We start from the raw sequence: 27,221 nt of genomic DNA, 5'->3' as shown, positions 1-27,221 counted from the left end.
CTTCCTCACATCTGATTAAATCCTCAAATCTGATTAAATTTACCTTGTGAACAGCTTTCAAATCCATTCTCTTCTCTAAACCTTCGGTCTCTGACCTAAACCAGGCCTTTGTCACTTCAGATCTGGCCCACTCGAGTAACCTCCTAACTTGTTTAGGTTTCTCTAGTCTTGTCCCTCCTCAAATTCATGCTCAACACAGTAGTCAATAATCTATTCAAAACACAAACCTGTCTTGCCTCTAATTAAAAGCCCATTTAAGGTCTTTTATGATATATGCCTTGACCTTTCCAGGCTTTTCTCTTTGAGTCTCAGTATTATACTTTATGGTTGAGCAATTCCAAATTGCATGCAGTTCCTAGTATAATCGGTGCTATTTCTTATTCTTTTGCCCTTATTCATGTTGCCCCTCTTCCTGGAAAGCTCTCCCTCCTCTACCAGCCCTGATATGGCCATTTATACAGTCTCAGGCAAAGCATCCCTTCCTCAAGAAAGTGTCCCTTGAACACCAAGCTTGGGTTAGGTATTCCTCCTTGTAATTTTCATATTACCCAAAGCATATCTCTGTCACTGCACTCAAGACATTGTTTTATAGTGTCTGTCTCCCCATAATACCTTGAAGACAAAAAGTGACTGATTTTTGCTTCCCCATGCCAAACACAGATGGAGTTCAAATAAATAGTTAATGGATGAATGAATGAATGAATCCTTCCCTGCTCCTTTTGGGTCTAGGTCTTTGGCTCTTAGTTTCTGTTATACTCAAGCCAATCCTGGAGCTCCAATTACCTCCCAGGTGCAAGGTCAGGCACAAGAGTAAGTCCAGCCCCTAGTCCCACCACCAGGCAGAGGGCAACAGAACTAGGTCCTATCTGGCCTCCCAGAGCTCAGGAAGGAAGTGAAGGAAAGAGTGAGGGAGGGACGGAGGGCCAGGACTCTGGTAAGCTTACCCCTGGAGCATAGCCTGCGCACAGCTGAGGCAGTGCTTGGTGGGAGGCCACAGGATGGAAGCAAGGGCCGGTGCCTTTGGGAGGTGCTGACAAAGTTGGTGGGATTAGAGGCAGAGTCCATTGAGTCTGAGTGTGGTTCCAAGGACCGGGCCAGACTATTCCCCAGGACAAAGGTTTCACCTGAAAAACAGGAAAACCAGAGTTAGAGCTTAGAAGGACTGCCAGAGTGCTGGCTCCCAGGTACCTGTTTGAGTAGAGCAAGCAACAGCAAAAGAGAAAGCCCTAGGCAGGGACTCAGGAGGCCTGTGTACCAGTCATGGTTGTGGCTCTCATGAGGTGACCTTATTCAAGCTCAGTGTCACTCTCTGGACTTCAGTCTCTTTAGAAATTCTTTCTCTTAGACTAGATGGTCTTTGAGGCTTTTTCTGGTCTAGATGCCCTATGCTTTTTCTGGATAAGGAACATCTTAAACAAATGGAGCTATTCTAGGATGGAAGAGACTGCCTTAGACACAACATGCTAGAGCTGGGATACATTTGCTTAGATGAGGGTACTTTAAAAGGTGACCCTCTGCTCAACCAGCAGGACATGTCAGAAATGCTTCTTGATGCTTGGTTAAAGGCTTGTTTGCAAAGAATCTGCTCCTATGTTCCATCTCTCATTTTGTATCTGCCCTATTCTACAGAAACACTTCAAGGAATCTGCGGTTGATGAGTGGTGAGCTTGGGCATAGAGATCAGAATTGGAGTATAATCTGGCTCTGCCATTCAGCAGAGTGCTTCTCGGAGAATCTTAGTCTCCTCATCTACAACATGGGAAGTCCCTTTCTTCCAAGGAGTTTGTGAATATCAGAAAAGAATGGCTATGAAAGTCTTTCCTTGTAAAGGGAATCTTACCCTGCTGTTTCTCTACCCAGTCCCATGGCCCAATACCAGGCGGCAACACCCTATCACTATACAAAGAACCCGAAGCACACTCCTCATGATTGGGTTCTACCCAAACCAGATCAGTTCCTCAGCCCAGCCCACAGCATTCTCTGCTTGTGGAGGGTGTCTTGAGTACTGGAGCATAACACTGTCCTTTATCATTTTTCAAAGACATCAAGTGTTTAGATAATGCTTGGAATTCGTTCGGAGCCTCTGACGAACACTAACTTTGAGCACACTGTCTGGCACACCGTAAGTCCTCAATGTTAAGATGGTTTAGGATTTAAGGACTGCTTTCTAATACTTACCTAAAATTGCTTGGCAACTATAAGCTCAAAGTAAAATCTAGGATTAGACAGCTATTTGCCTTTATATCAAGGAGGCTAATTGTTGAAACCCTTTTCTAGAAGCGGTTCTGAAAAGATAAGTCTTTGAGGGTCCATAATACCTAAGCCATATCCCACCTCCTTTCTGCAGATAAGGGTTCTGATTCCTATTTTCCAGGATAAATGACTAGCAGCGTCCCATTTTGAGACATGAATGGGAATCCAATCCAGGATATAGGAGACCTGGGTTCTACACCTGGGCTCCTGCCTTTCACTAGGTATGTGATTCTAGACAAGTAGCTTGTCTTCTCTAAGCACCAGTTTCTTCATGTGTAAAATGGGGAAAAATCATCCCCCATCATGCTGAGAACATCAAATGAGAAAATAGAAACGGATGAACTTTATGAATGTGAAAAATTGTTATTTTGTATTTCATTCGGAGTTGAAGTGGCAAATCTAAGCTGTCTGTGATAGTTCAAGAAAAATATTTCATCCAATTTCTGCATTTATCAGCAGGGTAACCTCATCCTTCTAGTTCTCATTTTATTCAGCTAAGACTGGGGATAGTATTGTCTGCCTCACATGAGCTAACAGATGTGAAGAATAATTATGATGACAAAGCCAGGGGCTTACCAGGTGCTGATGCAAACCATTCAGTGTCTCTTCCTTTCAGCAATGCTAAGAACACTGAGACGCAGATTCTGAGTTGAAGGGTCTGAAAATCTGGACTGATGGCAAGTCATGAAATCTTATCCTAATGAGATATACTGAAAGCATCATGCTCCAAAGCTCTGGGAGGTCCTAGTCCTCACAAGGCTGATCAAACGAGGCTCTCTTTGGTAGGACAGTGCCAGGATAGAAGATTGCAAATACTTTTTTTTTTTTTTTTGAGACAGAGTCTCACTCTATCACCCAGACTGGAATGCAGTGGCACAATCTCACTGCACTCCACTGCAACCTCCACATCCTGCGTTCAGGCAATTCTTGTGCCTCAGCCTCCCAGGTAGTTGGGACTACAGGTGCGTGCCATCACGCCCCACTGATTTTTTTTTTTTTTTTTTTTTGGTATTTTTAGCAGAGATGGGATTTCGCCATGTTGGCCAGGCAGGTCTTGAACTCCTGGCTTCAAGTGATCTGCCCACCTTGGTCTCCCAAAGTGTTGGGATTATAGGTGTGAGGAACTGCAGCCGGCCTGAAGACTGCAATACTTTCAAACTGTGCTCTACAGAGCCCTGTGGGCCCTCCACAGGGAGGCCAAGTAAGTAGAGCTATGGGCCTCATCCCAGCTTCTCTGGTTTTAATTTTTATGCACTGGAGTGTGTACAAAATTCATACACAATTTTACCTTTGCCAAAAACTTTTTAAAAAAAAAAAAAAAAAAAAGGAGTTCTACTGGTAAAACAAAAGAGACTTTGAAACCACTGGCCCAGGTATCAAAGACTGGGGCTGGAAGACTTGATTAGTCAATGATCACTGCCTTTTTATAGGATTCCTTTGCCCATCTATAAAATGGAGATGAAAAATGCTTAAACTTCCTAGGGTCAGTGTAAAATTTACTATTGATATGCTGGAGATATGGGAGCAACTGGGATCAAACAAACATTTGTTGAGCACCCTTTGTGTGTGTGACAGCCACTATACTAGTTATGGTACATGCAGAGGTAAACAGATGGATAAGGACCTAGCCCTTATGCATGTATTTTCAGTGAGAAGCAGCTCTTCTCAGAGTATCACATTGCAAAGCTGACCTTAACAATTAGAGTTCCTGGTGGAGGATGAGCAGAGTGGTGGTGAGGAACCTCAAGATCATGGCAAAGGGGAAAGGCCCTGGGAAGGCATCGTCTGGAGAAAAGTCAAGGGAGAGAAACACCCTGTGGGCAGTCATGGGAAAAGAAGAGGATTGGAGGTAGATTTGCTCTTTTGGAATACAGACAGTGGAATGGGGGCAGGAGTTGTAAGAAGGCAAATTTCAGCTTAAAAAGGAGGGCATTTTGGCTGGGCACGGTGGCTCATGCCTGTAATCCCAGCACTTTGGGAGGCTGAGGCGGGTGGATCACCTGGGGTCGGGAGTTCGAGATCAGCCTGACCAACATGGAGAAACCCCGTCTCTACTAAAAATACAAAATTAGCCAGGTATGGTGGCACATGCCTGTAATCCCAGCTACTGAGGAGGCTGAGGTAGGAGAATTGCTTGAACCTGGGAGGTGGAGGTTGCGGTGAGCTGAGATTGTGCCATTGCACTCCAGCCTGGGCAACGAGAGTGAAAGTCCAGCTCAAACAAACAAAAACGAAAACAAACAAACAAAAAAGGAGGGCCTTTTAGCAATCAGAACTGCCCAACAATAAAATCAATTGCCAAAGATAAGAGAAAACCTGTTATCAGGAATATTTAAGCAGAGGTCAGACGACCACCCTCATGTGTTAGGCTAGATACTAGATCATCTCGAGTACTTTCCACTTCCAAGATGCAAAGATTCCATGCTCATAACCAAGCTTTCCCCTTTATGGGTGTGAACTGAGTGACCAAGGAACTAGAGATGTTGATCTAAGAAAATTCTTACACCAACGCAGGACCCAAAGACATAGCACAGTCCTTGTGCATGCTTAAATTACTCTCAGTGTTTAAAAAAAAAAAAAAAAAAGTCCCTCTGGAACCACTTCCCACATCCTTTACTACTCTTTCAACAAATACTATTAAATACTTACCATGTGACAGTTAGGATGATGGATACTGAGAATGGTGAAAAAGATATTGTCCCTATACTCATGGAATATTTACTATAGTGGGGCAGATGACAAAATACAGGTAGCTAAAAATATTAGCAACTATTGTAATTATAACAAAGGAAAGAAACAGGATATTAAGACAGACAGTATTGGGTGCATCTCTTTTGGATGAGGAGAGCCTTGGAGGTCTTCCTGACACTTTGAAGTTTAAGCTCTGGTCCCAAGAAGGTCCATCTGAAAAGCGGACGTGTGCCAGACAGTGTGCTTCAATGAATTATGAGCATTTGCATCATCTCAAAACTCTGACAATTCTAGGTTGGAAACCTATGTGGGGATCAGGGTGCATCCTGATATTTCAGTTTTTATTTGGCTTTAACCACTGTGAATCTTGGGATTCTGGCAGTTTATAACTAACTCAGAAGACCGGGATGACAACTAGAAAGAAAGGCACAAGGTACCATTGTCGTGGGCAATGAACCACTTCCTCTAACAGAGAGGAACCTAAGAATCCTAAAACAGCAGACTCAGAGTTTAATGCTGGGTAGATTTCAGTTACAGCTAAACTTAATAGTCACTGGGACCAGTGAAATCAATACAATCTTCTGCTTCATACTGAGCCACTGCACCTGGCCGGGCCTCTTTTACTTAGTCTTCACTAGCCACTTACTTGATCTAGTCACATGCATAGTTCTGCTCTGACCTCACCTCCCCCAGGAATATTCCCTTGACCTCTTCTTTCACCGTACTCCTGGCTCATCATGCCTTGCTGGGCCAGAGTACCTCTGTGCTGTTTTGACCACATACATGTTCATATTGTCCCTAATACTGAAGGTAGGGACAATATCTTTTTCACCACTCTATTTTTTAGAGTGATAAAAAAATATATATTTTTAAAATTTTTTTTTGAGATGGAGTTTTGCTCTGTCACCCAGGCTGGAGTGCAATGGTGCAATCTCAGCTCACTGCAACCTCTGCCTCCCAGATTCAAGCAATTCTCCTGCCTCAGCCTCCCGAGTAGCTGGGATTACAGGCATGCACCACCACGCCCAGCTAATTTTTGTATTATTAGTAGAGACAGGGTTTCACCATGTTAGCCAGGTTGGTCTCGAACTCCCGACCTCAGGTGATCCACCTGCCGTGGCCTCCTAAAGTGCTGGGATTATAGGCGTGAACCACTGTGCCCAGCTGGGCTTCTTTTGCTTAGTCTTCACCAGCCTCTTACTTGATCCAGCCACATGTATAGTTCTGAAGAAGAGACTCTGCTCTGACATCGCCTCCCCCAGGAATCCTCCCTTGACTTCTTTCACTGTACTCCTTGCTCATCATGCTTTGCTGGGCCAGAGTACCTCTGTGCTCTGCTTTGACCACATATATGTTCACATCTCTCTCCCTGTCTCAGCTCTTTGAGTGCAGGGATGGAGTCTGTCTCACCTCTGTCTCCCTGAAGTCTAGTATAGAATCGGGCACAGAGTAAGTATTTGTAAATATTTGATGACCTAAAGTAAAACAACTGGCCTGGATTATTCAAAATGCCAATGTCATGTCGTGAAAGATAGAAGAAAAAAAAAGCTGGATAACTGTTCTAGATAAAGGAAACTAAAGAGACAGGAGAATTAAATGCAGTGGATGATCCTTTATTGAATCTTGGATTAGGAAAAAACAGCTATAAAGGACATTAGTGTGACAACTGGGGGAAACTCTAACATATATAACTATAATGGGGGAAATTCTAACATATATAAACTATATATATAACTATATAATAGCTAGTAGTATTTTATTTTATTTATTTATTATTATTATTTTGGAGATGGAGTCTTACTTTGTTGCCCAGGCTGGAGTGCAGTGGCACACTCTTGGCTCACTGCAACCTCCGCCTCCTGGGGTCAAGCGATTCCCCTGCTTCAGCCTCCCGAGTAGCTGGGATTATAGGTGTGCACCACCACGCCCAGCTAATTTTTGAATTTTTAGTAGATACAGGGTTTCACCATGTTGGCCCGGCTGGTCTTGAACTCCTGACCTCAAGTGATCCGCCCACCTTGGCATCACACAGTGCCAGGATTACAGGCATGAGCCACTGCACCTGGCCTAGTAGTATTTTATTAATGTTAAATTTCATTAATTTTTTTTTCTTTTTGAGACGGAGTCTCGCTCTGTCGCCCAGGCTGGAGTGCAGTGGCGCAGTCGCTGCTCACTGCAAGCTCCGCCTCCTGGGTTCATGCGATTCTCCTGCCTCAGCCTCCCGAGTAGCTGGGACTACAGGTGCCCGCCACCACGCCTGGCTAATTTTTTGTATTTTTAGTAGAGATGGGGTTTTAGCCAGGATAGTCTTGATCTCCTGACCTCATGATCTGCCCGCCTTGGCCTCCCAAAGTGCTGGGATTACAGGCGTGAGCCACCATGCCTGGACTCATTAGTTTTTATTTATGTTAAATTTCTCAATCATAATAATACTATTATGTTCTTTATTCTTAGGAGATAAACACAAAAGTATTTAAGGATAAAATCTCTCATCTGCAGTTAATTCTCAAATGGTTCAGTAAATGAAAAACATATTTTAAATATACAGGTATTCAACAAGTATGTATATTTATATGTGTATATATAGTTAGGAGAAACAGTAAATACTGCAAAAAGTTAAGTGGTAAAGGTAGGCAAAGAATTTATGGTTGCTTATTGTTCTATTTTTGTAATTTTTCTGTAGGTTTGAAATTTTTAAAATAAAATATTGGAGAAAAAAGTAATAGTCTCAACTTAGGTAGGAAAGCTTAATGGGATATGAAATCTCCCTGAGCTTTGGCTGACTACCTGCTATATCGGAAGTGCATGGTCAGTTGGGCCAGGACTGTAAGTGGTAGGGTAGTTTGGAGGCAATGCTATAGGAAAGGCAGAGGGCCAGTAAGCACCCAGATAACAGAGGTGGTACCTATGGATGTCTAGTAGAAGCGTGTAGCCAGGCAGAAGGGCAGGAGTCATAAATACCAGATCCAAAGGGCAAAGCAAAAGACAGCTCTTGTACAGATTGAGCTCTTTGGCAGAGGTTTGGGTAGCTAATCGGAAAAACACAGGAAATGATAAGATCAGAGGTGGGGCAAAGGGTCAGTAAGGCAGGCAAGCAGGCAGGAAGGTAGGCAGGCAGGCAGGCAGGCAGGCAGAAAGGATACACTAAGAAGCACAGAGGAATTAGAAGTTTAGGCAAGGCTCTGGCTTGTCTGGGCATAGTTAAAGGCTAATTTCAGGGAAGCAAATAGAAACTAGAGTGAGAGCAGACAAGTTGTGGAGCACCCATGATGAGAAACAGCTTAAGAGCAGAGGAGGACACAAAAAGTGGGCTCAATCTGTCTGAAAATGGGGAAGGGAGAGGTAGCAGCCAATGGCAGAATGTGATACCTTGGTCTTTGTTTCTCTTAGTTGGTGAGGCAAGAAGAGTCTGGCTAAAGTTTGCTTCCTCTTTTCTAGTGGCTGAATCAGAGAGATGTAAATTGGGGCAGAATTCCCAGGAAAGGTCATGCCCCAGTCCCAAACCACTTTTGGGACTGCAGGCCCATGAGGTACATCCCTGCCAGTCTCTGAATGCTGCTACCAGTATATTTCTCTCACTTCTTAATGATGGCATTCCATTTAAGAATTCGGAGTTCCTATTTCTTGGAGAAATCTCTTTTTAAACTAGCAGCTACACTCATGGATATGCTACCCCCATTCATGCATCCATTCTTTCAGAATCCCAGGTAGGCCTAATTTTCACATCTGAAATGTAGATCAGAGTTCCTGAATGCCTAACTGGAGGTATTTTAACAACTTGCCTTTGTCTGTACCAGCTCTACCATGCCCAGTCCAGACTCCCAGTGCAGCATTCTAACTGCAAGTCAAAATGCCTTTTTCTATTCTCAGAGACTCTGGTACTGAAAGAAAGCAATCTAGCATGGGTTAGGTGAGACATTCCCTCCACAGAAAAGGATCAGCCAGGGGATCACAGAAATGGCTGCAGGGATCAGATGGTCTGGCCCCCACAAAGAGTATTTAAAATTCAGGTATCTTTTTGACCTGCTTGCAAGTCACATAAGCAATACGGATTTGGGTACAGAAGAATCTATGAGGGAAAGGGGGAAGGGGAATGGGGGAACAGTCACTTCTCTGGGCACATTCTCTAGAAGCAGTGCTTTTATCGGAGGTGATTCTGTTAAGACTGTGATGAAAAGACACCAGGGAAGGCAGTGTGGGAACAAGACTTGTTTGTGTAGAGGAAGGTCGGAAAAGACACCTTTCAGACTTGTGCCCTCCCATCAACAGACAGCACAGCGCCCACAATGACAGCACCCCTCTCTATTTCTCTGCTCAGGACACAATCTGCAAGGCTTTTTTAAGGGCCTTTCCTCCCTCTCAGTAATGACCTACCTTGCTATGTTTAAGGCTGAGCTTTTCTTCCCTCCCTTGTTCTGTGTCCTGGGTTCCAGATGAGAGATGAGAGTTCCATTGAATCTTTAATCTCTCTCGGAAGTACTTAGTCACTGATCTGGCCACGTGGCATCTGCTTTCCCATTGTGGGTCTGGTATGTTAACTAAGAAAGTTATTTTCCAGCCGAGTTAGAAATAGCAGGAACTTGAATTGACTTGCTAGACTGGCAGTGCTGGAAGTTAGGGCCATGTGCCAAAGGAAAGAATAGATGGCCAATCACCAGGGAGCACATTTCTCAATCTGTAGCCTGAGACTAAACCTTCCTGCTGGCAAGGGAGATCTGTGTTAGGCCTTTGCTGCCAGGTTCACACTGGGAGACATTCTGTGACTTCTCGGTGGCTCCACATGCAGTCTGAAACTCAGAAGGGGAACTGCGAACCACCTTTTATCTAGGCATAAGGATCTAGAGGAAATAGGAGTGATCCTGGAGACAGAAAACAAGATCCTGAAGAAAAAGTAGATGAGAGGAGGCTGAAAAGTCTCAGATATGGCAAAGGTAAGGGACAGAAAAGCAGACCTCTGGATAGTAGGTGCCAGGCCAGTAGTTCTGAAGGCCTGGGCCCCTGCAGGTGCTGCTGCTAGCCCTGTACCCCACTCTCAGCCCAGGCCCCATCCCAGCTCCTACCTGGTAGGTACCTGTCGTGGCTGTGGCTGTACTCTGTGGCAGTGAGTGACAAGTGAGTCTGTATAAAGGGCTGGTTGCCAAACAGATTGTCACTACGAAGGTTGTGGCAGAGTTTCTCCAGGAAGCGGAGGACGTAGGTGATGCTGTTGACTGCTGGGAGGTTGAGGGTATGCTGTTCCCGGTCAAACACGGCTGTGGAGTGAGTAAACAGGGCCAAGCATGTCAGCCTGGCAGTGGAGTACAGCGCTGGGCAGGAAGAGTACAGCCCACTGCTTGTCTCAGGCTTACCTGGTTACACAAAGGGAATCAGTGCCCCACATTTCCTCCCTCCCTCCCTTTAACTCCCTCCCTCGAGGGCTTTGATTTTTGTCTCCAACTGTAAAGGGCTTGCAAATATGGGAGTGGCCAGGCCAGGTCTGTTGCACCCTGGGCTCTGGAATGATTTTTTTCAACCTGTGAAAACAACTGTGAACATAATTCTGTCTGCTCCATCACTTGGCTGGACCTCCCCCAGGAAATCGGCTCATTTAGGGTGCTATTTTCACAAGAACTGCCTAAGAACAGAGAAGCTGGGCAGAACAGTAGAATATAGCCATAGCCAGCAATGGTATGGGTACACAATTTCCGATCTATATAAGGGCACTAGAATTTTAGCAACATTTGGAACTGTTTCATGCTTTGTGTTAGTTTACTTTCTATCATCTTTTTCTGTAAAAATATATCAGCATAATCCTTACAAAGCAAAGACCTGTGTATTTGTCCCTGAGGGCAGCAAGGACTGGGAGATTTGGGGAGATAGGTCATTCTCAAGAACCAATTTTGAGGCAGAAGAAGAACCCTAGAGAGGGTATAGGTGAGAGCAGCTAAAGAGAGGCAGTTAGCCTAGGTTCCTACAGACCACTACACAGAAACAAAGAAGAGACCAAGGAGTAGCCTGGGCCTCAGAAGCAACATAAGGCTTAATTTCCCAGGCACTTCCCAGTTTTCTTCTTCTTCTTTTTTTTTTTTTTTTTTTTTTTGAGATGGAGTCTTGCTCTGTCACCCAGGCTGGAGTGCAGTGGCACGATCTCGGCTCACTGCAACCTCCGCCTCCCAGGTTCAAGTGATTCTCTTGCCTCAGCCTCCTGAGGATCTGGGACTACAGGCATGCACCACCATGCCTGGCTAATGTTTTGTGTTTTTTTTTAGTAGAGACGGGGTTTTGCCATGTTGGCCAGGCTGGTCTTGAACTCCTGACCTCAGGTGATCCACCCGCCTCAGCCTCCCAAAGTGCTGGGATTACAGGTGTGAGCCACTGCACCTGGCCAGTTCCCAGTCTTCTATAATTCCCTGCCTGTCTGCTCCATCTTCCTCACAGTCAATTACTCCCTGGTCTGGGTTCCCACACCACTGTGTACACATTTCCCTATTATAGCACTTCTCACAGTTAGCTATAGCACTTCTCACATACATTCTTCTTTTTCACTGGTATGGAGCCTAAGCTGTCATCTTCTATTCTCCCCTTCTCCTGGCCAGTGTCTGACAATCACCTGATACATAGTAAGGGTTCAATAAATGTTTGCTAAAATAATACAGTCTGGTTATTGATGGGGTCTTCCATGCCAGCTGGGTTTCCTGAAGCTGGTTATTACAGCCTGCTAGGGAGGAGAAGCAGGGGATTATGGAATAGCATCAGTTAAGACTGAAAGGCTCTAGGTCAAGTCTTCATAGGTTTAGTGGCTAAATAGGATTTTGGATTTAGGAAAACTGAAACAGAATCAGGGCACAGTAGAAAAAGTAAGTATTCTGTGAGAGCAAAATATACTGTGCCACTGAATCAAACTCTCATAGCAGTAAAGAAAAAGGAAATGACTTTCCCCAACCACCCTGGGATTTAATTCTCTTCTACTGGGCCTGGTTTAGGACCAGGAAGCTAAGGAGTCAAAGGAATGAGAGAGGAGTTCATTGGTTCCTGAAACCAGGTGGGAGGCTGCAACAGTCTGGAGAAACCCCTCTGCTGCCACAACATAGCCCCCTCTGGATTCTTTCTCCTATACTTTCTGTATGGATAGGCCAATCAGGTAGATGGGGGGAATCAGTTTAGAGGCTCAGTGAAGCAGAATCTGTGGGTATTCTCTTTGGCAGAGGTATGCATAAGGCTCAAAGGGGCTCTTGGGGGGTTAGAGATAAGGAATGGAATACCTTCACATTTTTCCAGAGCCTACAGGTATGAAGTGAGAACCAGGATGCCTTACAAGAAATCAACCAGTTGAGAAGGTGGGTCCTTCTGGCTGGGAGGCAATATGAGCCAAACAGTGCTTACCTGAGATAACCTCACCACCATGGCCTTGCTTGAGGAAGCTGAAGACGGTTTTCTGGTGATAAGCACAGTCGATACAGGCCTGGACAGCCTGCTGCAACACCACAGAGGCACGGGCTGGTCCAAAATGGTCAGGGAGTTGCTGGACCTTCTTCTTATCTAAGTGGGGGCCTGTGCTGCCATTCTTGTTCAAGTAGATACAAACTATGGGAGACAAAGAATCAAAGAAGCTTCAAGAGTCTCTGGGATAGAGAAGTCAGAGAACGGTATCTTATTCCATCTTTTATACCTTGGCCTCTGGTTCCTAACAGAATTCCTAGCAGCTAAGCTGGTGAAATGCTGTGGGAGGTAGAGGTGGAGGGTCAAGAAAAGGCTGTGCCCAGCTACTGCCAACCCAAACTGCATGATCAAAGTCTGTGGGAAGACTGGAAGAGTGGCCCAGACCAAAGGCCAAGACACAGAGTTTGCACTTTGTCTTCTGTGCACTGAAAAGAAAATCTAAACAATTCCCCACTTGTACATACTTCAATTTTTTTGTACTTGGTTGCCTCACATATTCTTTGTACCTCTTACCATATATGTGTAAGGAGCTGTGGGGCAATGGCAATATTAGCAAGGGCATATGTGTGTGTGTGTGTGTGAGTGCATGTATGTATGTATGTCATTGGATTTAGAATAGTTGCACCATTGATCATTTGCCTTGCTTTCTGTTTTGGGCCTTAAAGTCCCTTTGTTATCTTCTACATCTACATTCATGCCCAAAGAATATAGTAAAAATTAAAAAAAAAAAAAATTGGATTAAAAAAAATAAGCTGGGCTGGGCGTGGTGGCTCACGCCTGTAATCCCAGCACTTTGGGAGGCTGAGGTAGGTGGATCATGAGGTCAGGAGTTCGAGACCAGCCTGGCCAAGATGGTGAAACCCCATCTCTACTAAAAATTAAAAAATAAAAATAAAAAGCTGGGCGTGGTGGCGGGCGCCTGTAATCCCAGCTACTCGGGAGGCTAAGGCAGGAGATCACTTGAACCTGGAAGGCGGAGCTTGCAGTGAGCCGAGATCGCACCACTGCACTCCAGCCTGGGCGACAGAGTGAGACTCAGTCTCAAAAAAAAAAAAAAAGAAAAAAAAAAAAAGTTGGGCGCAGTGGCTCACGTCTGTAATCACAGCACTTTGTGAGGCTGAGGTGGGAGGATCACTTAAAGCCAGGAGTTTGAGACCAGCCTGGGCAACACAGTGAGACCACATCTCTACAAAAAATTTGCTAGGTGGCATGTGCCTGTGGTCCCAGCTACTTGGGAGGCTGAGGTGGGAGAACTGCTTGGGCCCAGGAGTTAAAGGCTGCAGTGAGCTGTAATCGTGCCACTGCACTCCAGCCTGGATGACAGAGTGAGACCCTCTAAAAAAAAAAAGTGAAAAGAGCCTGAGGGTCCCAAGACAGCTAAGCACTCTCCTAGCTACTGGCCTCCACCTGGCACTGCAGTGCGGAAGGGGTGCAGTGGGTATGGGAGACTAAGGCCATCCTAACAGAGTTGTCTCCGGAGTTGTTTTCTCCTCAGGACCCACAGCAACCTGGTCAGGAATGACATTTTCTCCCCCATATGCTTTCCAGTTTCCCATTTGAGTAGTGAGTACTCTTCTTTCTTGTGTGGTTGTGGCTCACTAGCTGAAGGGGTAGAAGGGCAAGTCTCTTTGCTATTAAAGGTAGAAAAGATAAGAGCAGTAGCTGTGTGGCCTGTGGATGGACTGTTGTTCTCTTTGGGTCTCAGGTTCACCGCCTGAAAAATGAAGTGACTGAGCCAGATGCTCTCTGAGGATTCTCCACCTTCATAATTCTAATTCTAAGGAGAACCAACATGGACAGAAGAAATGGAAAACAGAAAGTAGGGAGGTGGTATGTGGGAAGTGACAGGAGAAACATAAAAACAAAAAAGAAGGGTAAACAAGATGAATTGAACAAATACATTTAACTATGTTCTCTCCAAAAACTCACTAAAATGAGCCAGATAAGAGAGGAGATGACAATAAAATTTAGGAAGGTAGAAAGCAGACTGGAAAGGTAGTGACTGACTCAACAGACCCAACAAAGCTGCATACCTTAAAGTAGCAGTGGGGAGTGATGAGAACCATGCTCTCATAATTTGCAAAAGGCCTAAGAACTGGCAGAGTTGGTGCCTCTGGAGGTGAGTGTGAGGTAGATCTAATAAAATAAGGATTAACTGAAGTCTTTTAAGAAACAGAATTTTCACATCTAGTAATGTGACTCTTTTACTGAAATAACTAAAAATGCAGGAACCCAGAGAGATAAGAAGAGTAATAAACAAAAACAAGTGTCTACAAAAAGACACCTATAAGAATGTTCATAATAGTTTATTCATAATAACCCCAAACTAGAACCAACCCAAATATCCACCAAAAAGAGAAGATATACAAATTGTGGTACAGTCATACACCACATAATGACATTTTGGTCAATGGCAGACTGCATATATGATAGTGGTCTCATAGGAGCTGAAAAATTCCTATCACCTAGTAACCTTGTAGCCAATGTAAAGTCATAGCATAATGCATTACTCGTGTGTCTGTGAGGAAGCTGGTGTAAACAAACCTAGTGCACTACCAGGCATATAAAAAAGTATAGCATATAGGATTATGTAGAGTACATAATACTTGGTAACATAATAAATGACTATGTTACTGATTTGTGTATTTAGTATACTTCTTATCATTATTGTAGAGTGTACTCCTACTTATTAAAAAAGTTAAGTGTAAAACACCCTCAGGCAGGTCCTTCAGGAGGTATACCAGGAGAAAGCATTGTTATCACAGGATGACAGCTCCATGCATGTTATTGTCCCTGAAGACCTTCCAGTGGGACAAGATATGGAGATAGGAAACAGTGACACTGATGATCCTGATCTTGTGTAGGCCTAGGCTAATGTGTGTGTATGTCTTGGGTTTTAACAAAAAAGTTTAAAAAGTAAAAGAATAAAATAAATCTAAAAGTTTTTTAAATAGAAAAAAGCTTATAAAAATAAAATATTTTTGCACAGCTGTAAAGTATGTATATATTTTAAGCTAAGTGTTATTAAAAGTCAAAAAGTTAAAAAGTTTATAATGTAAAAAAGTTACAGTACGCTAAGGTTAATTTATTGTTGAAGAAAATTTAAAAAATTTAGTGTAGCCAAAGTGTACAGTGTTTATAAAGTCTACAGTAGTGTACAGTAATGTCCTAGGCCTTCACATTCACTCACCACTCATTTACCACTCACTCAGAGCAACTTCTAGTATTGCAAGCTCCATTCATGGTAAGTACCCTGTATAGGTGTACCATTCAAAAAATCTTTTAAATCATAATTTTACTGTATCCTCTTTATCTTTATGCATATGTAGATACACAAATATTTACCATTGTGCTACAACTGCCTATAGCACAGTAACATACTGTACAGGTTTGTAGCCTAGGAGCAATAGGCTATACCATCTAGGTTTGAGTAAGTACACTATGACAAGGGTCCCCAACCCCCAGGCTGAAGACCAATACAGGGGTCCACAGCCTGTTAGGAAAGGGGCTGCACAGCAGGAGTTGAGCAGCAGGCGAGTGAGCACTACTACCTCCTGTCAGATCAGCAGTGGCATTAAATCCTCATGGGAGCATGAACCCTATTGTAAACTGCGCATGTGAGGGATCTAGGTTGTGTGCTCCTTATGAGAATCTAATTAATGGCTGATGATATGAGATGGAACAATTTCATCCTGAAACCATCCCCCCTGCCCCTGGTTCATGGTCCATGTCTTCCACAAAACCAGTCCCTGGTGCCAAAAAGGTTGAAGATCGACGCACTATGATGTTCACAAAATGAGGATATTGGCTAATGATGCATTTCTCTGATCATATCCCCGTGATTAAGCAATATGTGAGTGTATATTCATTTAATGGAATATTGCTTGGCAGTAAAAAAGAAGGAACTACTGATACGCACAAGAACATGGGTGCTTTTTAAAACATTGAGTGAAATAAACCAGATACAAAAGAGTACATATAGTATGATTCATTTATACTAAGTTCAAGAATAGGGAAGTCTGATCTATGGTGATAAAAATCAGAATAAAGGTGGAAGTGGAGACCAACTGTAAGGAGGCATGAGGGAACTTCAGGGGTGGCAGAAATGTCTTCTGTCTTGCTTGGAGTTGTAGTTACATGGGTGCTTAAAACTCATTAAAGTGTACTTTTTTTTTTTTTTTTTCCCCTTGAGATGGAGTCTCTCTCTGTCGCTCAGGCTAGAGTGCAGTAGTGCGATCTTGGCTTACTGCAACCCCTGCCTCGCAGGTTTAAGCGATTCTCCTGCCTCAGCCTCCTGAGTAGTTGGGATTACAGGCATGCACCATCATGCGAGGCTAATTTTTATATTTTTAGTAGAGATGGGGTTTCACCATGTTGGTCAGGCTGGTCTTGAACTCCTGACCTCATGATCTGCCTGCCTTGGCCTCCCAAAGTGCTGGGATTACAGGCATGAGCCAACGTGCCCAGCCAAATTGTACGCTTAAGATCTGTACATTTCACTAAATGTAGAAACTTTACCTCAGTTAAAATATACAAAAAGGAAATAATATAACTAGTCTAGTGATGATTTTAAAAAATTCTACATGGATTAAATGATGAAATATAAAAGGCAAAACTATGAAGCCTTTAGACTATGCGGAAACAACACTGTACCAGTTTCTGGGCCCAAGGATTAAGAAACTGACAACTTCTACTTCCTGTTTCTTGGGACATTTGCTTTGAGACCCCAACTAACATGTGTGAGGAAGCAAAGCCACCCTGTAGGGAGGTCCATTTGGAGATAAATCAACAGCCAGAACCAGCTGGTTGGCCATGTGGTAAAAGTGGATCCTTCAGTCCTTGTCAAGCCACCCCAGCTGATGCTGCATGCAACAGAGACAAACTGTCTCCACCCAGGCCTGCCCACATTGTTGTTTTAAACCATGAAATTTTGTGGTGGTTTGTTACATGGCAAAAGATTATTGGGACAGATTCTGGTACCAGAAATAGGGTGCTGCAGTAACAAAAGTCTGACACACATGGCATTGGCTCTGGACGTGGGCAGCAGAAAGAAGCATAAAGGACCATAGAGAGTGTCAGTGAAAACGGAAGGAGCCTCGAGGAGAGTTTTAATGGAAGCCTAAAGGGTCTCAATGAGGCTGTCAGTGAAGGTTTAAGGGAAAGTGAAGAAAATCTTATTGGGAGATCAATGAAAGGGGAAGTGTTGAAAGTCTGATAAGATTGTTGCCTACAGTAACATGGAAATAAGAAATATACCTGATGAACTCAAGGAAATAGCTAAGGAGATTTCCAGACAAAGTAATGAAAGTATCACCTGGTTTCTCCCTGCTTATGATAAAATGCAAGACGAGAGATGAGCTTCAAAACATGTACACACACCCCTCCACATACCCCCAGGACTTGCAGAATTTACAAATAAAATTTCTTCTTATTTTCAGTCTCTCTCTAAGGCAAAAAACTATAAATTATGAAAGGTTTTTACTCTAGAAAAGGACAGTAAAATTCTTTAAGATATAAGAAAGATGTAAGACTGTTCAGACTTTCAGGCCTAAAAGGTTCTCTAAGAATCTTAAGGGCAAGCCTCATGGGTTTTTAAGAATCTTAAGAGTATTGTCCTACAGCAGCTGAATAGGAAGCCCAAAGTAGAGAAGGGCTTTTCATTAAAAGACTTGTAGTTGTGGCTTTTGTCTAATGAAGTGAACTCTGATAGTTCAAAGAAAACCCCTCAAATTTCTTTTGTTTTAAATTAGAGACAGGGTCTTGCTCTGTCATCCACGCTGGAGTACAGTGGCATGCATGATCATAGCTCACTGCCACCTCAGCCTCCAGGGCTCAATCAGTCCTCCCACCTCAGCCTCCTGAGTAGCTGGTACCACAGGCGTGCATCATCATGCCCAACTAATTTTTACTTTGTTGTAGAGAAGGGTTCTCACTATGTTGCCCACGCTGGTCTTGAACACATGGGCTCAAGGAATCCTCCCACCTTGGCCTCCCAAAGTGGTGGCATTACGGGTGTGAGCCACTGCACCTAGCTGAAAAACCTCTCAAATTTCTAAGACAATCATTCTGGCAGAAGCATTGACAGCTTGGACTAAGAGCAAGAAAGATGGTACAAAATGGAAAAAATCATTTGGATGCCCAACCTTATACAGGCAGGAAGAAAACTAAAAAGGCAATCTCAGTTTTCTTATGAAAAAGAAAAGATGATTCAGAGGATAAAACCAAGACACATGGAAAACAACTCCCAGAAAGTCACACTGGACCTAATTAAGGAGTTGGCCAACATGTGCCCAGTTGGATTTCAGAATTTTTCTTTCTTTTTTTTTTTTTTTTTTGAGACGGAGTCTCACTGTTACCCAGGCTGGAGTGCAGTGGTGCGATTTCAGCTCACCGCAAGCTCCGCCTCCCGGGTTCACGCCATTCTCCTGCCTCAGCCTCCCGAGTACTGGGGACTACTCAGGAGTAGTCCTGCCACCACGCCTGGCTAACTTTTTGTATTTTTAGTAGAGATGGGGTTTCACCGTTTTAGCCAGACCTCATGATCTGCCTGCCTTGGCCTCCCAAAGTGCTGCAATTACAGGTGTAAGTCACCGTACCCGGCCCCAGAATTTCTATACATCAGTGACTGCTGCATGTCTTCAGGTTTCCTCCCTTTTGAAAAGAAAGTATCCATAAAAATTACCTCGTGTCTGTTGCACCACTGTGTGTTAGGTAGGTAGTGAGCAGACAACTTTTTTCTTTAGGTCACAGGTCGTCAGGACAAGAAGAACCACACTGAAGGAGGTATCCTTGACAAACCACACCTAAGAGGCCTCGTGTACTGGGACCTGATTTAGATGATGAGATCCTAGACCTTGAGCCTACTGGTGTAAAAGAATGAGACTTCTGATGGGGAATCTTGTGAAGGCAAGAATAAATTCTGCAAGTGGGAAAAATGTTAATAATCCATGTCCAGAGAATAGAGAGGTAGTTTTAAAATATGGCCCATAATTATTTGACCCTCTTCCTATTGAGAGGTGCGGACTATTCCTCTCCCCTTGAATCTAGGCTCTGGGACTGACTGATCAACAGAATATGGTGGCAATGATGCTATGCTAAGTTTGAGGCTCAGGCCCTAAGAAAATTGTAGCTTCCACTTCCTATCTCTTGAGAAACTTGCTCTAGGAACCTAGCCACCATAGTATGGCAAAGCCCAAGCTATCCTTTGGTGAGAACCAACAGGCAGCACGAGTTTTGCTAGTTATGTGAATGGAATTATCATAAGCCCCAATTGAGCTACCCCAACTGATGCCATGTGGCGCAGATATGAGTTGTATTCATTTTAATATAGAATATATTGATCTTTTCCTTTATAGTTTATGCTTATTGTCTTATTTTAAAAATCCTTCCCAATCTTGAGGTCATAAGGATATCTGTGTATACAGTCATTTTTTTTTTTTTTACTAGATCCACTAAATCAGAATTTATTTTTCTGATTTAATTGGGGGTTATTAAAAAAATTCAGAGAAGGGTCTGGCACATAAGGAGTCTGGAAGTTGCCACTGCATCCTAACAACTAGTAAAAAGCTGAATAAGCTGAAAAGTCAACAATCCTTAGATATGTCAGAGAAGTAAGATCTCAGGGCAAACTATTAGCCCCCAAATCTGAAGAGACAGACAGGTGAATAAGCCGAAGTCTCTGGAACCAGTGCTAGGGTAGGAAAACCTAAACTGTACTTGATGACTTGTCAGAGGCTCAGTGTGAAGAAGTTTGAGGTTAAAACTCCAGGGAGTCCCAGTCACTGGGGAGGAGGGGGAAACTTTTGTGAGTTTTGCCTCCAGGAGCTCAACCAGATTCTCACAGTAAATATAAGAGAAAAATACCCTCACGCTTCTGGCAGGGAGAGGGGAAAAGGAACCATTTTGAAATATACTACAGCACTCTGTTCTCAACAAGGTCTTCCCTCAGGAGAAACTATTTTACCACAGCCTAAACTATTAGGGATTTTTCAGAGCCTAACTGATCTGGAAGAAGAGAAATAATCAACTCCAGCCAACGCTAGCCTTCCATTCCGAAGTAGAGAAATACTGCACTCCAGGCCATTCTATCCAACCCAAAGAAGTGGGGGTGGGGACCAGAAGCACTTGTTAAGTTCACAGTCCAGGGGCAAAGGCTCACTGAAAGACTGAGATTTAGTCACAGGACTGTAGAATGCTTCCCATTTCTCCACATCACTAAAGACCTATTTACCGTGGCTTTTTTTTTTTTTTTGTATTTTATTTTTGAGACAGAACCTCACTCTGTTGCCCACGCTGGAGTGCAGTGGCATGATCTCAGCTCCCTGCAACCTCCACCTCCCAAGTTCAAGTGATTCTCCTGCCTCAGCCTCCACAACCATGCCTGGCAATTTTTTTTTTTTTGTTTGTACTTTTAGTAGAGATGAGGTTTTGCCATGTTGCCAGGCTGGCCTCAAACTCCTAAGTGATCTGCCCGCCTTGGCCTCCCAAAGTGCTGGGATTGCAGGCATGAGCCACTGCGCCTGGCCCTACCATGGTTCCTTTTACCCAGTACATCATGTCCAGTTATCCTTGAGGTATACTCAAGGACAAAAAACACTGTTTGAAGAAAAAGCGCACACTCATATGGCAGGGATGCTGGAATTATCAGACTGGGAATTTAAAACAACTATGATTAACATGCTGGGGGCTCTAATGAATAAAGTAGACAGCATGCAAGAACAGATGGGCAATGTAAGCAGAGAGATGGAAATTCCAAGAAAAAATAAAAAAGAAACACCAGAGATCAAAAATAATGTAACAGAAATAAAGAATGGGCTGGGTATGGTGGCTCACGCCTAGCACTTTGTGGGGGTCAAGGCCAGTGGATTGCTTTAGCCCAAGAGTTCAAGACCAGCCTGGGCAACATGGCAAAACCTCGTCTCTACTAAAATTACAAAATATTTAGCCAGGTGTGGTGGCGTGTGCCTGTAGTCCCAGCTACTCAGGAGGCTGAGGTGGGAGGATTACCTGAGCCTGGGAAGTTGAGGCTGCAGTGAGCTGTGACTGCACATTGCCCTCCAGCCTGAGAGACAGAGGGAGACCCTGTCTCAAAAAAAAGAAAAATGAAATGAAGAATGCCTTTCATTGGCCCATTATTAGGTTAGACATGGCTAAGGGAAGAATTGCTGCATTTGAGCATGATAACTGAATGAGTGACTGAAGAAATAGTCTCAATCCATCAAGGTTTATTAAGCCAGCTCCGGAGAATGTCTGGGGAAAACACGAGTCACAGACACATCTGTGGGTGTTCCAAAGAGACTTTCAGGATTTTAGTATTTATACATTTTCTTTCTTGTTTTTGTTTTTATTGAGACAGAGTCTCGCTCTGTCACCCAGGATGGAGTGCAGTGGCACAATCTCGGCTCACTGCAACCTCCGCCTCCCAGGGTCAAGCAATTCTCCTGCTTCAGCCTCCTGAGTTGATGGGACTACAGGTGCGTGCCACCATGCCTGGCTAATTATTTGTGTATTTAGTAGAGACGGGGTTTCACCGTGTTAGCCAGGATGGTCTCGATCTCCTGACCTCGTGATCCGCCCACCTCAGCCTCCCAAAGTGCTGGGATTACAGGCATGAGCCACCATGTTCGGCCTTATTTATACATTTTCTTAAAGGAGGGCAGGTAGGTGGTAAGGGGAATGGTTACATTCTTGTGAGACTTTAGTAAGTGCTTGGCAAATCTACATTTTACACAAGATAAGGTGAATGTTTGAAGAGCAAAAACGGAGTAAAGTAAGAATCAATTATGCAGACATCTCTGGGTTGGTGGAGGAATGACTGGTCCCCTTTGTCTTTGTTCTGCACCTGAGAAGACATGATACTGACATTATCAGTGTGGAGTTTAAGAGCTAGAATTAGATTGTAGACCTAAAGTTGCAGCTGGTGTGTCCTTGCTTATGGGAGACCATCAAAGAGTTTACTTGTGAATGATCTGTGCAGGCAGTCCTTCATGGATGCCTGAGGCTTTTACCTTTCCTTTGGGGATCTGGCTAATGCATAATGCTAGTAACAGCTATTCATCTGGAAGATGGTGTTACATGGCTTAGCCCCCAGGTTTACCCTTCCCTGTTGCATAAGTGATACAGACAGGAGACAGGGAAATACTGGGTAGAAGAAGGCAGATCCCTGGCAAAGGCCCCACCCCCAAGCCTGGAAACCCACAGCACTAAATGGGAACAGGCATTCCTGTTTTCGTGCCCAAATGTTGCCTTTTGGCCTGCCATGCCCCCTTATCCTGTACCCATATAAACCCCACACCCCAGGATCCATGAGCAGACGAGCAGATGAGCAGAAGAGTGGCAGAATGGCACAGCAGAGAAGGAGGGAAGAGAAGGAGCATCTGAACGTCGAGAGGCATTTGGCTGGGGATGGTCAGAGAGGACATTGGCTGCTGGACAGCCAAACTCCAGGAAGATCATCTTCCCACTCCATTCCCTTTCCAACTCCCCATCCATCCCACTGAGAGCCACCTCCACCACTCAGTAAAACCCCCACATACACCATTCTTCAAGTCTGTGTGTGACCTGATTCTTCCTGGATGCCAGACAAGAACCTGGGTACCAAGAGGGCACTGAGCTGGTTTACACTTAAGCCATCTGTGGATGGCAGAGCTAAAGCACAGCAGCATGCCCATGGGGGCTTCAGGAGTTACAGGCACCCACCCTTAGATGCTACTGTGGGGCCAGTGCCCCAAAAGTGCACACCCAGGCTCTTGCACTTGCCCATCTACGTGTTCCCCCTCCTGTAAGGGGTTTGAGTGCACGGCACTGAAAAGACAAGCCACACCCCTATCACATGTCCTACAAGGTAGGTCAGGGAACTCTCCCGTTTCATAAAGAATTTAGGGGGTCCAGAGAATTTCTAATTTTCCTTTACAAAGGTATCTCAAGGGAAGGAAACTCCCAAAATTAAAAGCAAAGAGAAAAAAGACAGAAAAAAACCCATAACAGAATGTTCAAGAACTGTGGGATAATTATAATAGACGTAATCTATATATAATGGTGATACTAGAACGAGAAGAAAAAGAGAAAGAAATTGAAGCAATAATAACTGAGAATTTACCCAAATTAATGCCACACACCAAATCCCAGATTCAGGAAGCTCAGAGAACACCAAGCAGGAAAAATGCCAAAAAACCCTAACATCTACACCTAGGCATATCATTTTCAAAGTACAAAAAATCAAAGATAAAAAATATTGAAAGAGGCTAGAGGAAAAAAATACTTTACCTATAGAGGGGCAAAGACAAGAATTATATCCAATGTCTCGTAAGAAACCATGCAAGCAAGAAAAGAGTGAAATATTTAAAGTGCTGAGAGGAAAAAACCCACTGACCTAAAGCTCTGTACCCTGCAAAACTGTTCTTCAAATGTGAGGGAGAAAAAAAAAGACAAAGAAAAATTGAGGGAGTGTGTTGCCAGTAGACCTGCCTTGTAAGAAATGTTAAAAGAGGTTCTTCAGAAAGATGGAAAATGATAGAGATCAGAAACTTGGATCTTGGATCTATATGAAGAAAGGAAGAGCATCAAAGAAGAAATAAGTAAAGACAAAATTATAACTTTTTTTTTTCTTTTTTTTCTTTTTTTGAGACAGGGTCTCACTCTGTCACCTAGGTTAGAGTGCAGTGGTGCTATCATAGCTCACTGCAGCCTCAATCTCTCAGGCTCAAGTGATCCTCCTGCCTCAGTCTCCTGAGTAGCTTAGGGCTACAGGCATGCGCCACTATGCTTAATTTTTTAACTTTTATTTTTAGTAGAGAAGTCTTGCTACATTGTTGCCTAGGTGCCAAGACCTTGTTGCCAAGGTCCTGCTATGTTGTTGGTGACTCCTGAGCTCAAGTGATCAATCCTCCCAACTTGGCCTCCCAAAGTACTGAGATTAAAGATGTTAGCCACTGTGCCTGGCCTATTTTTCTTAATCTTAATTCATCTGAAACCACCTTTGCAAAAATTGTAATAGTAAGAAAATATGACAGTGAAAGAGATATGATCTAATCAACTCCTATCTTATCTTTAACTTCCAAACTGCCCTTAATCATTCCTGGGCTTGGGGGCAAGCTAACTTTGGGAGACATTTAGTTTATAGTTTAAACGATAATAGCCTTTCCCCAAAACTAAACTGTCTTTGTAAAGCTAATGAAAGATCACCAGGTTAGAAGGACAAGAGGAGCTTGAACTCTGCTAAGGTGTAAATGTAAATGATTATTTTAAAAAATTAAAAAAACAACAAAAACCAAGACCCAAGTTTATGTTGTCTACCAGAAACCTACTTTAAAGATAAAGACATACATAGATTAAAAGTAAATGGGTAAAGAAAGATATACCATGCTAACACTAATCAAAAGAAAGCTGTAGTAGCTATATTAACTTCAGACAGCATAGACTTCACAGCAAGGAAAATTATCAGGGAAAGACAGGGGTATTACATAATAAGAGGCCAATTCTCCAAGAAGACATATCATTCCTTAATGTGTGCATACCTAACAACAGAGTGTCAGATATATGAGGCAAAAACAGACAGACCTGCAAGGAGAAACAGAGAAATCCACTATTATAGTTGGAGACTATAACACCCCCCATCAGAAATGGACACATCAAACAGGCATAAAATCATAAGGACATAATTGAACTCAATAGCCCCTAAATCAACTGAAATATAGTTGGCATCTACTGACTACTTCATCCAGCAACAGCAGGATACATATTCTTTTCAAGCTCACATAGAACATTCAGCAAGATAGATCACATGCTGGACCAAAAAACACACCTGAATATTTTTTTTTAAATTTAAAAAATTTTCTCATTTTTATTATTATTATTTTTTGAGACAGGGTCTCACTCTTTCACACAGGTTGGAGTACAGTTGTGTGATTTTGGCTCACTGCAACTTCTGTCTCCCAGGTTCAAGCGATCCTCACACTTCAGCCTCCTGAGTAGCTAGGACCACAGGTGCGTGCCACCACACCCGGCTAATTGTTTGAATTTTTGGTAGAGACAGGGTTTCACCACGTTGCCCAAGCTGGTCTCTACTCCTGAGCTCAAGTGATCTACTGGCCTCAGCCTCCCAAAGTGCTGGGATTACAGGCATGAGCCACTGCACCCAGCCTGAACAAATTTTAAAAGAATAATCATATGATGTCTTCTTTCAGAACACAACAGAATGATACATGAAAAAAATCACCAAATAGTTAAGAGATTAAACAATGCACTTCTAAATAACACACAGGTTAAAGAAGAAATAACAGGAGAAATTTAAAAAATATTTGGAAATGGCCAAGCGCGGTGGTTCATGCCTGTAATCCTAGCAATTTGGGAGGCCAAGGTGGGTGGATCACTTGAGGTAAGGAGTTTGAATACAGCCTGACCAACATGTTAAAACCCTGTCTCTACCCTACAACTTAAAGTATAATAATAATAAATAAATTGAAAAAAAAAAAAAAAAAACCCTGTCTCTACTAAAAGTATTTTAAAATTAGGCTGGGCACGTTGGCTTACGCCTGTAATCCCAGCACTTTGGGAGGCCTAGGAGGGCAGATCACGAGGTCAGGAGTTCGAGACCAGCCTGGCCAACATGGTGAAACCCCATCTCTACTAAAAATACAAAAATTAGCTGGGCATGGTGGCACATGCCTGTAATCCTAGCTACTCAGGAGGTTGAAGAAGGAGAATTGCTTGAACCCGGGAGGCAGAGGTTGCAGTGAGCTGAGATTGGGCCACTGCACTCCAGCCTGAGGGACAGAGTGAGACTCCGTTTCAGAAAAAAAAAAAAAAAAAAGAAAAAATTAGCCAGGTGTGGTGGCATGCGCCCAGCTACTTGGGAGGCTGAGGCAGGAGAATTGCTTGAAGACGGGAGGTGGAGGTTGCAGTGAGCCGAGATCACACCACTGCACTCCAGCCTGGGCGACAGTGTGAGACTCCATCTCGGAAAAAAAAAAAAATAGAACTAAATGAAAATGAAAATAAAACATCAAAATTTGTGGGACAGAGCAGAAGCAGTGTTTAAGGGGTGACTTATAACACTGAATGCAGATATTAGAAAAGAAGATCTAAAAGCAGCAATCTGAGCTTCCGTCTTAGGAAACTAGAAAAAGAAGAGCAAATTAAATCCAAAGTAAGCAGAAAATAAAAAAGTATAAAGATTACAGAGCAGAAATCAATGAAATCCAAAACAGGAAATCAATAGAGAAAAATCAATGAAGCGGGCCAGGTGCGGTGGCTCACGCCTGTAATCCCAGCACTTTGGGAGGCTGAGGTGGGCGGATCACGAGGTCAGGAGGTCGAGACCATCCTGGCTAACACAATGAAACCCCGTCTCTCCTAAAAATACAAAAAATTAGCCAGGTGTGGTGGTGCACGTTTGTAGCCCCAGCTACTCAGGAGGCTGAGGCAGGAGAATCACTTGAACCTGGGAGGTGGAGGTTGCAGCGAGCCAAGATCGCACCACTGCACTCCAGCCTGTGTGACAGAGTGAGACTCTGTCTAAAAAATAATAATAATAATAAAAATCAATGAAACCAAAAGCTGGTTTGATGAAAAGATAAATAAAATCAATTATACTCTAGCCAGGCTAACTAAACAAACAAACAAACAAAAAACAAAACAAGCAACCAGAGGGATGACACAAATTACTAAATCAGAAATGATAAAGGGGATATCACTATAGATCCTATTGTCATTAAACAGATAATAAAGGAATACTACGAACAACTCTATGTCCACCAATTTGATAACCTAGATGAAATGAACTAATTCCTTCAAAGACAGTCTGCCAAAACTCAAACAAGAATAGACAATCTGAATACGTTTATATCTATTAAAAATTT

At 43.4% G+C, this 27,221-nt stretch overlaps 1 protein-coding gene and 1 long non-coding RNA gene across 27 annotated transcripts in view; one reads left to right on the top strand and one right to left on the bottom strand.

Moving 5' to 3' along the window:
- LOC105494826 (Scm polycomb group protein homolog 1) overlaps positions 1-27,221 on the bottom strand; it is a 221,688-nt gene that overhangs the window by 9,151 nt on the left and 185,316 nt on the right. For all 25 annotated transcript variants that reach the window (XR_011622335.1, XM_071095044.1, XM_071095056.1 and 22 more), the window contains 3 exons: positions 12,307-12,507; positions 10,005-10,196; positions 945-1,124 (listed from right to left, as the gene is read on the bottom strand). Coding sequence is in view for 24 of the 25 variants with exons in the window: in XM_071095044.1 (XP_070951145.1) it covers positions 945-1,124; positions 10,005-10,196; positions 12,307-12,507 (573 nt within the window). In the remaining variant the exon portion in view is untranslated. The remainder of the gene's footprint in view (positions 1-944; positions 1,125-10,004; positions 10,197-12,306; positions 12,508-27,221) is intronic.
- The window catches only part of LOC139362869 (uncharacterized), a 75,599-nt gene that overhangs the window by 13,976 nt on the left and 34,402 nt on the right, over positions 1-27,221 (top strand). The window lies entirely within an intron of this gene.

Source organism: Macaca nemestrina, chromosome 1, assembly GCF_043159975.1.
Source record: "Macaca nemestrina isolate mMacNem1 chromosome 1, mMacNem.hap1, whole genome shotgun sequence".
NCBI classification, from domain to species: Eukaryota; Metazoa; Chordata; class Mammalia; order Primates; family Cercopithecidae; genus Macaca; species Macaca nemestrina.
The sequence above is the reverse complement of the archived record's forward strand: the minus strand, read 5'-3'. Positions and strand labels throughout refer to the sequence as shown.